This window comes from Hemiscyllium ocellatum, chromosome 15 (assembly GCF_020745735.1).
Source record: "Hemiscyllium ocellatum isolate sHemOce1 chromosome 15, sHemOce1.pat.X.cur, whole genome shotgun sequence".
In the NCBI taxonomy this organism is placed as follows: Eukaryota; Metazoa; Chordata; class Chondrichthyes; order Orectolobiformes; family Hemiscylliidae; genus Hemiscyllium; species Hemiscyllium ocellatum.
The window spans coordinates 9,845,724-9,861,232 of record NC_083415.1 but is presented as its reverse complement, the minus strand read 5'-3'; the positions used below and the strand labels follow the sequence as shown (position 1 = coordinate 9,861,232).

Genomic DNA, 15,509 nt, shown 5'->3' with positions numbered 1-15,509 from the left:
AATACACAAACTGACCCCTGCCCCACTAAAAATCAACATGTAAGAGTGTTAAATTTGGAGACCAGGGTCAACAATTTAGGCGCAGGATCCAAGGTGATATTATTCTTTAAAATCTCCATCTCTCGTTTTACCCACTCATTGTTTTTGTCAACACCATTAGCCTCGAGGGAAGTATGAATGCTCTGATAGTCCTGTGTTGGAGCATATTGCAGTTGCAAGAGTCCTGGTCTCTCAGAGCTGGTTAGGGGGTTTAGATTGTGAACTATGTTACTTCAAATTCAGACAAGGAGCAAATGGGAAGGGTGACAGTACAGCAGTACTGCCCTACTTACAACACAGCTGCATCTTTGTTTCCATGACAACTGCAAAGAATCCTGACAACCCTAGCACTAAGTTACAGTGAACACTTATAGTAGTAATTACATCCAAGTAGCATTGATGCTGAAATATTGTTGGCACCTGGTGAAGGCACTACTGAGAGATCCGGCAGCAGGAGAGCATTGATAAAAGGGACTGCAGCAACATGCGCTGTCAAACCCTAATTCATTTACAGCAGCTACTAGTCTTACAAACCTCATTGCTAAAAGCCTGACAGCACTAGAGATGGTAAAACAAATCAGGATTACTGTATGAACAGCATTGTACCATGGGAAAACATGATGGTACAATCGCAAGCAACTTATACGACACTAAAGATCAAGGAAGGAAGAAATGATAAAGAAAAAGGGTGTGTGTGTGTTTGAGAGAGATAGGTGTATAACACAGACTCTGACTAGAGAGGCAACAAATTGTTCGCAAAAACAAACATTTGAACAGTTAATAATGCAGATTTACTTCACCATTTACCTAATCTAATCCCAATTCAGTTCTAAGCCGATAAAATAGATCGCTCATTCCAAAGAGCACAGGAAGAAGCATTGAGGGAACATAAAGCAAAGAAAGAGGGAGTGCTGTGGGAAGATTGCAGGAGAGAGAGAGAGAGAGAGAGAGAGAAAAAAAAGAGGCAAGCAGGCAGAAACAGAAGAGAGAGAGAATATGGTTTAAAAGATTTTAAAAAATGAAAACCATCTCAGCATGGAAAGAAGTCTAATTCCTAAAACACTACAGGAAAGCCAAGATACTCACCAGGGCTGGTCTCCATCTCCAAGCTGAAAACTGTCTGAAGAGTGAATAAATAACCACTCAAACACTGCTGCGGAGTATATGCTGAGCAGGAATGATACCGTCCAAAGTGGGGTGTGGCAAAGAGCTCAATGAACTGTGAAATCTCACTCCATCTCTCCCCCATTAACACTTGCTTCACTGATCTACTGCTCAGTGATCTTCAGCACAAGGTTTTGGGACATGGCATTTCCTGGAAGGCTCCAGTATATGGAGTTTTCACTGACAACATCCAATGTTGTGTGTGAACAAACCCATTTCAGAAATAAATGAACGAACTGACATCACAAAAAGGGCATTTTAATGAACCTTTACTGGAGATAAGCGAGGCAGATTTTAAAAAAAATTCTTTCACTCCCTCCTCCCCTTACTGATCCAAGGTGTGAACCACATAATGATAGACTTTTCCAGAGGACTGGAATACAAGGAAGAAGGATATTTGGTACAGCAACACAAAGCTCTGGTTGGACCACACCTGGAGTAGATCTGGGTCCAAGAAATTAGGATATTGGTCTTGGAGGAAGTGCAGCTTGTGTTTCCCAGAACCAGTACTTGCACTATATTTTCACCTCCTTATGGTCCCCTGTGTCAGTTTTTCTTTGTCTCTAACAAACCATCATCCATTCCTTTGTCCGTTGAACTGTCATTGTCTCTCGCTGGCCCTATCTTTGCCTATATGCTCACTCTATTTACTTGCCCCCCTCTCGGTCTTCAGCTCATATACCACCCTTTTCAAGCTATGAACAGTTCTGAAGTGGTGTCATTGGATTTTAAAATGTTAACTTTGCTTTCTCTCCACAGATGCTATCAGACGTGCTGAGTTTCTCCAGCACGTTCTGTTTTTAGTACAGTACTTGCACTCCAAAGGTTAAGCCAAAAAGGAAAATAAAACAAACTAAATTTAGAAGGTTAAGGGACGGTTTGAATTTTTTAAAAAAAGTGTTAAAATTTAGGGAAAATAGATAGACAGATGCAGGGAAACTATTTCCAATGGTTAAGGAGTTTGGATTAGGGAACAGTCTGAACAGAAAAATAGAGCCAGAACTTACTGCAGTGGAATAAAGAATTTTTTTCCACACACAAAGGAAAATAGAAATCCGGAATTCTCATCTGCCTGACTCAACTGACTCTTGTAATTATTAATTAAATTAAAGTTTGATAGATTTTTGGTATTGAAAGGTCTTAACATATGAGGTAAAGACTTGTGAAGTTAAGGCTTGGATCAGCAATGATCTCATTGAGTGATGGGATAGGCTCATGGGGCTAAATGGTTAATTCCTGGTTCCATGTCGTTGTGAATTAACCAAATGGTAAGGGCCTAGACAAATAAGATTCCTGAAGAAGGGCTTATGCCCAAAACGTCGATTCTCCTGCTCCTTGGATGCTGCCTGACCTGCTGCACTTTTCCAGCAACACATTTTTCAGCCTAGAAAAATCATGGTTGGTAGCAATTTCACTGTTGCAGACAGCTATCATCCCTCACTGGGCTGGATATTATGGTTTGACAGGGTGAGGAAGGTGGAAAAGAAAGTGATAGGTCCCCTCGTTATTTTCTAAAAGCCTGATCAGGAAGGAAACCAATTTTCTTTTAGTCAGATGTATCCACATTATGCATTTTATTTTGAATACCAAGTACCTGCAAAATGGCTCAGCTGATCAAACAGCTGCTTGAAGGTGGCCAGCCAACCTCCCTTCAGGACAACTGGCAAGAGGCAGTAAGTACTCATATCCTGAGGTCAAGAACAAAACACAAAAATAAAACTTTGAAATACTGAAGACTTGAATTTGGAGTCTGAGACAGCTGTCCGCTGCTACCTTGATAAAGGATGTGTGACTTCGAGCCATCATTACCACTTTTTGGCTCGACATTCTACCTTACTCCCTGTCTTAACTTCACATGCCTCAATGGTTCATCAAATCATAGAATCCCTCCAGTGGGCCATTTAGGCCATTCAGTCCACACCGACCCGCTGAAGAGCATCCCACTCGGATTTACCCCATTCCCAGTAACCCTGCATTTCCCATGGCTAATCCACCTAACCTGTACATCCCTGAACACGATGGCAATTTCTTACAGCCAATCTGTCTAACCTGTACATCTTTGGACTGTGGAAGGAATCTAAAGCACCGGGGGAAACCCATTATGGGATGGGGAGAATGTCTGTGTGGAGTTTGCACAGTCGCCCAGGGGTGGAATTGAACCCGGGTCCTTGGCGCTGTGAGGCAGCAGTACTAACCACTGAGCTGCGCCCAGTCCACTGCAGTTCACCTGATGTCAGTTGACCCATAGTGCCATTAGGGAAGGAATTTCAGGATTTTAATTCTGCAACAGTGAAGGAACAGCAATTTATTTCCAAGTCAGGATGGAGAGTGCTTGGAAGGGAACTGGCAGGTGGTGATGTTCCCACGTATCTGCTGCCCCTGTCCTTTTAGATAGAAGTGGTTGTGGGTTTGGAAGGTGCTGTCTGAGGATCTTTGATGAATTTCTGCAGTGCAACTTATAAATAATACACACTGCTGCTACTAAGCGCCGGTAATGGAGGGAGTGGATGTTTATGGATGTGGTGCCAATCAAGCAGGCTGCTTTGTCCTGGATGATGGCTAGCTTCTTGGGTGTTGTTGGAGGTGCACCAAAAACAATCTGATTTGCTAGTGTCCTTTAGCAAAGGAAATCCATCATCCTTACATGGAGTGGTCTGTATGATGTGACTCCAGATCCACAGCAATGCTTTCAACTCTTAACTGCCCTCTGGACAATTAGAGATGGGAAATAAATGCTGTCCTAGCCAGTGAGACCCACATCCCACAAACAAATAAAAACATAGACATTGCAATTTGAGAACAAATCTTCCAGCTCAGTGAGCAAACTTACAACCTGAACTATTCCCATTCGCTGAAGGGTCAGTAATTAGTAGTCAGGTTAAGATCACCGACAAGAACTGGAAGAAAGATGAAGAAGAGGAACTTTGATAAAAATGCAGGTAGTTGTTAAGAGGAGTGATGGCGGTTGGTCACAATACCCTTGGGATTTGGGCTGAGAGTGGAGAGACAGAGAAAGGAACTGTAAACCGATATTCTGTTTCCTGATCAGTATCAAATGGTGCTTGCTGGAACATGGCCAATTGGTCAGAATAGACACTGGTTCTGCTGCAAGTGTCCTCTATGCTTGCCCCATCACTATTTTGACTTGTTTCAGACTAACCTCTTCAGCAAGTTACTGGACAGAGTGGAAATATACCCCTGCACGGAGAGGGAAATACTGGAAATATTGGTTGAGGAGAGGGCGGGGGATTAAAAAGGCTTGCTGTTGTTTTTGGAAGCGTTTAGTTTCTGAGTAAATGTTGATGCTGGCATAATTATAAACAGTGGAGATAAACCTCAGTGTTGCAGCTGGGACTGGCAGCCACTTTGACAGCAGAATCAGTACCTTGGGTCCCCTGCAATTATCTGTTACCCTGTGATTTTGGGTTGTCAAGGGAACCCAACAAAGCCAAGAGGCCAGAACGGATCATTCATTCTTCTGCTAAAAACTAATTGGCAGCTCACACATTACAGTCCCAGCCTTCACAAGAATCCATTTCAAGTACACTCTAATGACAGATATTCGCAAGGTCAGTGATTCAGGATTGGATTTGAAACTAAATCCAGACAAAGAAAACTGGGCAGGAACTGCCTTGAACCTTCCACAACTTGAGGACATATAGAGTCATAGAGTGGGAGCCATTTGGCCCATCTTGTCCATGCCAACCCAAAGACACCCAGATGCCCTTTCTAATCCCATCTTCCCGCATACAGCCCTACAGCTTATAGCAGGTGTGGATCCAAGTAAGAGTTTAGGGTCTTTATTTCTATCACCAACTCAGGCAGCAAATTACAGACACCCACCACCCTCTGCACAAAAAGACTTTCCTCACATCCCCTCCAATCTATGATTCCTGGTTTTTGAACTCTCTGCCAAGGGAAACGGGTTCCTCCTGTCTACTCTATCTCTACCCCTCACAATATTGTGTACCTCAAACATATCATACCTCAGCCATCTCTGTTACATGGAAAAGAAACCTAATTTCTCTAATCTCTCCTCATAGCTACAATTCTCCAGCCCCAGCAACATTCAAGTCAACGTTCTTTACACTCTCTCCTGAGAAGAACTGCACACAATACTCCAGTTGTGGCCTCTCCAGTATCTCATACACTTTCATCATTATGTCTCTACTTTTGTATACTATATCTCTGTCAGTGAAGGAGAGTATTCCATGTGCCTTTTTTACAACCTTATCTACCTATACCGCTACTGTCAGGGATCTATGCACGTATGTGCCAAGACTACCCCTCTCAGTACATTCCTGTTTATTGAGTGTTCCCTTTTACTGCTTGGCCTCTTCAACACATTACCTCACACTTATCAGAGTTGAACTCCATCTGCCATTTTCCTGCCCACTCCACCAACCGATCCTGATCATTTTGGAGCTGACAGCTAACCTCCACACACGGCTAATTTTTGTGTCATCTGCAAATTTTCCATTTGTAACCCCAACCTTCATGTCAAAATCATTAATGTATAAAACAAATATCAGGGGTCTCAACGTCAAGTCCTGCGGAACATCACTGGAAACAGCTTTCTATTCGCAACGGCAGCCATCACCCTTTGTTTCCTGTTACTGAGCCAACTTTGGATGCAATTCAACACATTACCCTGTATCCGATGGGATTTTATTTTGTGAACAGGCTGCCATGTGGGACTTTGTGAAATGCGTTACACTAAATCCATCTCAACAACATCCAATCAATTCTCTCATCAATCCCTCATCAATTCTCTCCTTGTCACTTCCTCAAAGAACTGATCAAATTTGTTATGCATGACCCTCCCTTAACATGCTGACTAGCCCTGACTAGTCCCACACCTTTCTAAGTGACAACTTATGTGACCTCTCAGCATTGATTCTAACAACTTGACCACCACCGAAGAAAGACTGATTGGCCTGTAACTGGTGGGCATTTCCTTTGTATCCTTTTTAACAACGGAACCACATTTGGATTCCTCCAGTCCTCTGGCACCTCACCTGTGTCTACTGAAGACTGGATAATAATCTGCTATTTCTTCCATTACCTCCTTCAACATCTTAGGGAACAATCCTTCTGGGATGACAACTTTTCCACTTTCAAGGATTCCAACTCCTCTAATATTTTCTTTCTTGTTATGGCTATTTGGTCCAAAATTTCACACTGCTCCTCTTGGATTACCAAATCCATATCTTTTCCTTTGTGAATGTGCAGTCAAAAAATTCACTTAAAATTCTTCTCACATCCTCTGTCTTCACACAAGTTCCCTTCATTTTCTTTGATAGGTCCCATTTTTTCCCTTAACTATTCTTTTGATCTTTATATAATGGTAAAACATCTTTGGCTTTTCCTTTATCTTACTTGCTAACAAGGAAGTCAATTTGAAATGTACTATCGCCAAGTTTGCAAATGAGTAATTTAGCAGCGAAATGGTGAGGATAGTGCAAAGTCTACAGGAGGGATGTAGATGGGTTAAGTTCCTACAATAATATAATGTAGGAATTTGAGAGGTTATGCACTTTGGCAGAGAGAACAGAGCAGCTGAATATGTTATTTAAGTGAAGAAAGACCGCAGAAAGCTGCAGCACAGAGGGATTTGGGAATCTTTGTGCATAAACTACAAAAAGCCAGCAGGTACCAGGAAAGGCAAATGGAATGTTGGCCTTTATTTCAAAGAAAATGGAGTACAATAATAGGGAAATCTTGCTCAAACTGCATAAGGTACATTTAAAATACAGTGAACAGTTCTGGTCCTCTTAGCTAAGGGAAGACATTGGAGGTAGTGCACAGAAGGTTAACTAGATTGATCACAGGAATGGAGGGATTTTCTTATGAGGAGAGGTTGAGTAGATGGAGATTGTACTCATTAGAGTTTAGATCTTATTGAAATATACAAGATTCTTAGGCAGCTTGACGGGATAGATGCTGAGGCTGTTTCACTTGTGGAAGAGTCTTGGGACCAGAAGGTATCATCTGGTTATCCTTTTCAGACAGAGATAAGGACAAATTTCTACTCTCAGAGGGTAGTAAATATATGAAATGCTTTATCACATAGGGTTGTTAAGTATGTTCACAGCTGAGATTGATTTTTAATCAGTAAGGGAATTGAAGGCTCTGGGAAAAAGGCAGGAAAGTGGAGGATGATTGGTTCAGCCATGATCTCATTAAATGGCACAGCAGAATCAATGGGCTGAATGGCCTATTTCTGCTCCTATATATTACAGCCTAATTGTGCACAGCAACTCCCACAATCAGCAAATGACAACAACCACAGAATCTATTTGGGTGATGTTGACCGTTGGATAAATATTGCTCAGGATACTAAGGAACCTCCTCCTGCTCTTCTTCAAATAGTGGCACAGGATCATTTACATTCATCTCAGAGAGCAGATGGTTCCTTAGTTAAACGTCACATCTGCAAGGGGGCACTTTCAACATTGTAACATTCCCATGGTACTGCAGCAGCAGATCAGTCTTGAGGTAGCATGCTCAAGAATTGACTCCACAGCCTTCTGAATGAATGCTTCCCTCACTGACTTATGTAAACTGTGCAGTGGTGGTGGTTCTTGTTGATATGATTTACCTCTGGAGGTCCACACTCTCTTTCGAGTACCGAATCTCAGAGTACCTAGTCTTGGTGTAGGAGGCTAGTTGATAAATATTAGTATGTAATTTAAATCAAAAGTAGGTTATTATGGCCAACCCCAGAAATAATATCATTACATGACTGTGACATTACAACCTAAGAACCCTAGCTGATTGTGTACATCCGACTCTCTGTGCTCCACCATAGTGACCACTCCTTCAGATACCAAGCCTTAAATGCTGACATTCATTCCTTACATCTCAAAATTTGTCATTTTTCCCTCTGTCACATGCTTCTTGAAAGCTCCCATTTTGACCAAGCTTTTGGTCACCAGTCCTAATATCTCTGGCCCAACATGAATTTTTCTCTGAAGTTCCTAGGTAGCACCCTGAAATATTTTTCTCTGTCAAATGTACTAAATAAATTCAACTTCTTGTTGCTTACCGTTTGTTGATCCACAACATGCTGAAGTCATTCCATATGGACAATCATTCTATGCTCAACAAATCAGAATTATAAGGAGCAGTACTTTGAGTAGGATTTCAATACATCCTTGTTGCAGGGCACAATGGATCATTCACCTGATAAAACATACAGTAAGTCGGAGGCTGAGGGGTGACCTTATAGAGGTTTACAAAATCATGAGGAAAACTCTTCCCTGGGTGGGGGAGTCCAGAACTAGAGGGCAACTTTAGGGTGAGAGGGGAAAGATATAAAAGAGACCTAGGGGGCAACTTTTTGTGTGAATGGAATGATTTGCCAGAGGAAGTGGTGGAGGCTGGTACGATTACAACATTTAAAAGGCATCTGGATGGGTATATAAATAGGAATGGTTTAGAGTGATATGGGCCAAGTGGTGGCAAATAGGACTAGATTAATTTAGGATATCTGGTCGGCATGGACAAGTCTGACCAAAGTGTCTGTTTCTGGGCTGCTCTATGACTTTATCAGGACAGAATGACTCATTGCTATAACAAAGTCCTAAAGCAGGATGGGTTTAAGCTACTGCCAGACTACAATCCACAAAGTCCTGCTTTGCTTGGATTTAATGAACTGTTTACCAGGTTAGACAGGCAACATTCTCTCACCTTGTTAAAGTCTTCCGATGTCGCCCTCATCTCCTTCCATGTCTTGTTGAGCAGCTGGATGCAGATGCAGAAGAACTCTTCAAAAGCTCGGTCATGGGTGAAGAACATGGGATGGTACTCATTGCAGCCCTCATTAGCTGCATCCACAAAATATCAACTATTAGATATCAAGATAACTTAAATCATTCAATGATTTCATGCAGCATATTCTTACTCTGTTCATAACTCCCAAATAAAAATAAACATGGAGTAATGTTGCATGTCCTCATATTGAGCTTATATAAATGGTTGACATACAACTCGCTCAACTCCAACTTCCGTTCTTCCTCTCCAAACTTTGAGGTATTTTAGTTCTTCTGCTGGTCAGTGCTGCTAGGAACTCTCCCTTCTTGCGCTTTTCCTGAATTCCAGAGCATTTCCATAAATGCTCTGCCTCTTCCTGCACCTTCATAGTATTGAAGGCAAGGTCCTTCACATTGCGTCCAAAGTCAACTCATTCCTCACCTCTGCCCAACCACAAGAGTCTTCAAAACTACGCTTACCTCACTGGTCATCCTTTCCTTCTACAGTCTACAAGCCAGTTGGCTGCATGTTAGACACAGATCAGATTGGTGTCAATTGCACAGGGTTCAAATCCTGGCCGGCTGGAGTAGATTCAGGATCTGTCTCCTTGCCTTAGCCGAGATGGGCATGTCATTCGGGCTGGAATGGTCTTTGGGCAGAAAATCATAGAAGAAGATAAAAGCCCTGGGTAGGGTTTTTTTTTTCCTTATTTAAACGCGCAGGCGAGTAACCCGAGGCACTACATGAGTAGTGCCTCCCACCCGTCCTCCTCCTCTAACCTAATAATAAGACCAGTTGTGACTAGCAGGTAAGTGCTGCATTTTGCTTGTTTGTTTCTTTAGATTTAGTTGTTTTTTTTAAAAAAGAAAGCTTACTTTTTAGAGGGATGGCAGTGCAGACAGTGCAATGTTCCTCTTGCAACATGTATGAGGTGAGGGAAGCCATTAGCGTCCCTGCTGATTACACTTGCAAGAAGTGCACCCATCTCCAGCTCCTCCAAGCCCGTGTTAGGGAACTGGAGCTGGAGTTGGATGAACTGCGGATCATTCGGGAGGCAGAGGAGGTCATAGATCGGAGCTTTAGGGAAGTAGTTACTCCGAAAGTTATAGACAGATGGGTAACAGTGAGGGGGAGTGGGAGGAAGCAGCCAGTGCAGGGACCCCCTGCGGTCATTCCCCTCAAGAACAAGTATATCGTTTTGGATACTTGTGGGGGGGGATGACTTACCAGGGGCAAGCAACGAGGTTCAGGCCTCTGGCACGGAGCCTGGCCCCGTTGCTCAGAAGGGAAGGGTGGAGAAAGGTAGAGCGATAGTTCCTGGGGACTCAATAGTGAGGGGTACAGATAGGCGGTTTTGTGGGGGCGACAGAGACTCAGGATTGGTATGTTGCCTCCCAGGTGCAAGGGTACGTGATGTCTCTGATCGTGTTTTCCGGGTCCTTAAGGGGGAGGGGGAGCAGCCCCAGATCGTGGTCCACGTTGGCACCAACGATATAGGTAGGAAGAGGGGTGAGGATGTCAGGCAGGCTTTCAGGGAGCTAGGTTGGAAGCTCAGAGTTAGAACAAACAGAGTTGTTGTCTCTGGTTTGTTACCCGTGCCACGTGACAGAGAGTCGAGGAACAGGGAGAGAGAGCAGTTAAATGCGTGGCTACAGGGATGGTGCAGGAGGGAGGGATTCCGATTTCTGGACAACTGGGGTTCTTTCTGGGGAAGGTGGGACCTCTATAAAAAGGATGGTCTACACCTGAACCTGAGGGGCACCAGTATCCTTGGGGGGAGGTTTGCTAGTGCTCTTTGGGAGGGTTTAAACTAACTCCGCCGGGGCATGGGAACCTGGACTGTAGCTTTAGGGTACAGGACCTTGAGTGTAGGGAGGTTATGAACAAGGCAGCAATCTCGAAGGAGGGTGCCTGTAAACAGAAGGGTGGCTTGAAGTGTGTATACTTCAATGCCAGAAGTATGAGAAATAAGGTAGGTGAACTTGCAGCGTGGGTTGGTACCTGGGACTTCGATGTTGTGGCCATTACAGAGACGTGGGTAGAACAGGGGCAAGAATGGCTGTTGCAGATTCCAGGATTTAAATGTTTTAGTAGGGTCAGACATGGGGGTAAAAGAGGGGGAGGTGTGGCATTACTTGTCAAGGATAGTATTACAGCGGTGGAAAGGACGATGGAGGAAGACTTGCCATCTGAGGTAGTTTAGGCTGAGGTTAGAAATAGGAAAGGTGAGGTCACCCTGTTAGGTGTTTTCTACAGGCCTCCTAATAGTCCGAGAGAAGTAGAGGATAGTATTGCGAGGATGATTCAGGAGAAGAGGAGAAGTAGCAGGGTGGTTGTTATGGGGGACTTCAACTTCCCAGATATGGACTGGGAAAGCTATAGCTCGAGGTCGTTAGATGGGTTGGTGTTTGTCCAATGTGTGCAGGAGGGTTTCCTGACACAATATGTAGACAGGCCAACAAGAGGTGAGGCTATACTGGATTTGGTTCTAGGTAATGAACCAGGTCAGGTGTTAGACTTGGAGGTAGGTGAGCACTTCGGGGACAGTGACCACAACTCGGTGACTTTTACTTTAGTGATGGAGAGGGATAAGTGTGCATTGCAGGGCAAGAGTTATAGCTGGGGGCAGGGAAATTATGATGCGGTGAGGCATGACTTAGGATGTGTGGATTGGAAAAACAGGCTTCAAGAGAAGAATACTAATGATATGTGGAGATTGTTCAAGGAACAGCTACTGAGTGTCCTTGATAAGTATGTACCAGTCAGGCAGGGAGTAAAGGGTCTTGTGAGGGAGCCGTGGTTTAATAAGGAATTGGAATCCCTTGTGAAAGGGAAGAAGGCGGCATATGTAAAGATGAGGCGTGAAGGTTCAGTTGGGGCGATTGAGAGTTATAAAGTAGCCAGGAAGGATCTGAAGAGAGAGCTAAGAGCAGCGAGAAGGGGACATGAAAAGTCCTTAGCTGGTAGGATTAGGGAAAATCCAAAGGCTTTCTATAGGTATGTCAGGAATAAAAGGATGACTAGGGTAGGTATCGGTCCAGTCAAGGATAGTAGTGGGAAGTTGTGCGTGGAGGCGGAGGAGATTGGAGAGACACTAAATCAATACTTTTCGTCAGTATTCACTCAGGAACAGGACACTGTTGCTGGTGTGAATATTGAGTCACAAGTGATTAGAATGGATGGCATTGAAGTATGTAGGGAAGAGGTCTGGGGAATACTGGAAAGGATGAAAATAGATAAGACTCCTGGGCCTGATGGCATTTATCCTAGGATCCTCTGGGAAGCTAGGGAGGAGATAGCAGAGCCATTGGCCTGGATTTTTATGTTGTCATTGTCAACGGGAATAGTACCAGAAGACTAGAGGATGGCGAATGTGGTCCCCTTGTTCAAGAAGGGGAGTAGGGATAGCCCGAGTAACTATAGGCCAGTGAGTCTGACTTCTGTGGTGGGCAAAGTCTTAGAGAGAATTGTAAGGGATAAGATTTATGAACATCTGGATAGGAATAACGTGATCAAGGATAGTCAGCATGGTTTTGTGAAGGGCAGGTCGTGCCTCACAAACCTTATTGAGTTCTTTGAGCAGGTGACTAAGGAGGTGGACGAGGGTAAAGCAGTAGATGTTGTGTATATGGATTTTAGTAAGGCGTTCGATAAGGTACCCCATGGTAGGCTAATGCAAAAACTACGGAGGTATGGCATTGAGGGTGCATTAGAGGTTTGGATTAGAAATTGGCTGGCTGGAAGAAGACAGAGGGTAGTAGTTGATGGTATAGGTTCATCTTGGAGTGCAGTTACTAGCGGTGTACCTCAAGGATCTGTTTTGGGACCATTGCTTTTTGTTATCTTTATAAATGATCTAGAGGAGGGGCTTGAAAGCTGGGTGTGTAAGTTTGCGGATGACACAAAAGTCGGTGGAATTGTGGATAGTGAGGAAGGATGTGGCAGGTTACAGCGGGATATAGACAAGTTGCAAAGCTGGGCAGAAAGGTGGCAAATGGAATTCAATGTAGCTAAGTGTGAAGTCATTCACTTTGGTAGGAGTAACAAGAAGATGGATTACTGGGCTAATGGTAGGCTACTTGGTAGTGTGGATGAGCAGAGGGATCTTGGTGTCCATGTACACAGATCTCTGAAAGTTGCCACCCAGGTAAATAGTGCTGTGAGGAAGGCATATGGTGTACTGGGCTTTATTGGCAGAGGAATTGAGTTCCGGAGTCCTGAGGTCATGTTGCAGTTGTATAAGACTCTGGTGCGGCCTCATCTGGAGTATTGTGTGCAGTTTTGGTCGCCATACTATAGGAAGGATGTGGAGGCATTGGAACGAGTGCAGAGGAGGTTTACCAGGATGTTGCCTGGTATGGTAGGAAAATCGTATGAGGAAAGACTGAGGCACTTGGGGCTGTTCTCATTGGAGAAAAGAAGGTTTAGGGGAGATTTGATAGAGGTGTACAAGATGATTAGGGGTTTAGATAGGGTAGACACTGAGAACCTTTTACCGCTAATGGAGTCAGCTGTTACAAGGGGACACAGCTTTAAATTAAGGGGTGGAAGGTATAGGACAGATGTTAGGGGTAGATTCTTTACACAGCGGGTTGTGAGTTCATGGAATGCCCTGCCAGTAGCAGTGGTGAACTCTCCCTCTTTATGGTCATTTAAGCGGGCATTGGATAGGCATTTGGAAGTTATTGGGCTAGTGTAGGTTAGGTAGGATTCGGTCGTCGCAACATTGAGGGCCGAAGGGCCTGTACTGCGCTGTATTTTTCTATGTTCTATGTTCTATGTAAGAAAATGCAGTGAAATGATTTCTTATCGTGAGGGGATCAAAAACAAGGAGTCAAAAAAAAACCCCTTAAAATTAGAGCCTAGCCATTCAGGAAGAAAAGCCAAAGAGTCATATCAATCTATAATTGTCTCTCTGTTGCTCTTTTCTTCTTAAAGCTGTGGATGCTAGGGATCAACTTGAGACAATTCTTTACTTAAGTAAGGGATATGTAACAAAGGCAGGTAAATGGAAGAGATCAGTCATGAACTGACTAAATGTTACAGCAGGCTAGAAAGACTATAAAACTCATCCTTCCTCTTTATTACATTTTCTCTTCTTTTCTCTTTAAACAACAATTCTAAATGGCTGAGGCTTCTACTGATGTGCTCTCAATGGTAGAATCACTGACCTCTTGTTGAAGTAGTGGGTATTTTAATTAATAAGTTGTGTTGCATAAAGGTCATTCAAAGAAAATGTTAAGACTACATAATTCCATTCTTCACTTTGTCCTCACAAAATGAACTTCTTTAAACTAATTCATATGAAATCACACCTTGCCATTCCACTAACCTTCCTAAGGTTTATGAAGATCATTGCAATTTGCCGAACTTCAAGGTTGACGTCTGGATGGAAGAGAACAAAATTCACCCCAAGGGATGGAAGACATGGAGATTTAGATTTTCAGAGAGTCGGGTCAACTCGTAGAGAGCTTTGATAAGGAGCACAAGGACTAGGAGACAGAAATCCCACTCCCATTTCTGACAGTTTTGCCAACACAGGAAAGCTAAGGGGCATGAATCATAAAATTGAGAGGCCCAAACACAGGAGGGTGACCTGAAATTAGTAAAGAGTTTGAAGAGACCCAGTTTTGGCTGCTCCATTAATTTGTTAATAATATCATCTATCTTTACAAGTTTCAACTTGTTTAAAAAATTTATTGCAGATCCCACCTGAAATCCCGCTTCTCTATTGCCCAGTTCTGACTTGACCTACACGGTTTCCTAACCCTATCTTGAATTTAAGATTATTCTCCACAATCTCCCTACAATATTTAGTCCCTATTAGGCCTTCTCGCCATCAGCAGCATTGACACCATTTTAACTCCAAATTTTGATGGTGGTGGAGGTGGTTGGGGGATCATGGGTAATAGTGATGTCATTGGATTAGTAATCCAGAATCTCAGTCTAATTCTCTGGAGACAGTGGTTCAAAAAACAGCTGGAGGAATTTAATAAATCTGGAATATAAAACTATTTGTAGTAATGGTGACCACAAAGCTACCATTGATTGTCTTAGAAATCCCATTTTGGTACTTTAAAAAAAAAACTCTGCTATCCTTACCAGAGCCAGCCTACATATGACTCCCGAGCCAGGAGACTGCACCTTCATGCAACTCCCCTCTGAAATGGCCCAGGGCACCAATCAATTAAAGTGCAATTTGAAATGGGCAACTAAAGACAGCTATGCCCATGATGCTCACATCCCACCCGCGAACAGAGAGAAAAAAAAAATCCTCTAGTTCATTTTCCTCTTCTATAAAGCCATCCAGAACCCATTTCCCAAACAAGGTTTTCTGTCAACAAACTCCACAGGTTTCCACAAGCTTATTCAAAGATGTAAATATCACTAAAGATGAATCTTTTTTTACCTTGCAATCAACAGGGTTTGAAATCAAAAGGAAACCAATTTCAGAAAGGTAAGCACAGTTTCCTCTTTTTAGCAAGGCTCTGTGTAACCAAGCAATTATTTATTTAAAGTCAAAGAAAGAACATTCTTGGGCTGAGGGTATT

General features: G+C 43.2%; 1 protein-coding gene across 2 annotated transcripts in view; it reads right to left on the bottom strand.

Annotated features, from left to right (window-relative positions):
* The window catches only part of LOC132822882 (engulfment and cell motility protein 2), a 193,511-nt gene that overhangs the window by 37,961 nt on the left and 140,041 nt on the right, over positions 1-15,509 (bottom strand). Inside the window, exon 15 of one of the 2 annotated variants that reach the window (XM_060836266.1) lies at positions 8,896-9,032. In XM_060836266.1, coding sequence (XP_060692249.1) covers positions 8,896-9,032 — 137 coding nt within the window. Of the gene's footprint in view, positions 1-8,895; positions 9,033-15,509 lie in introns of those variants that run through there. The other variant, XM_060836267.1, reaches the window with a different exon arrangement.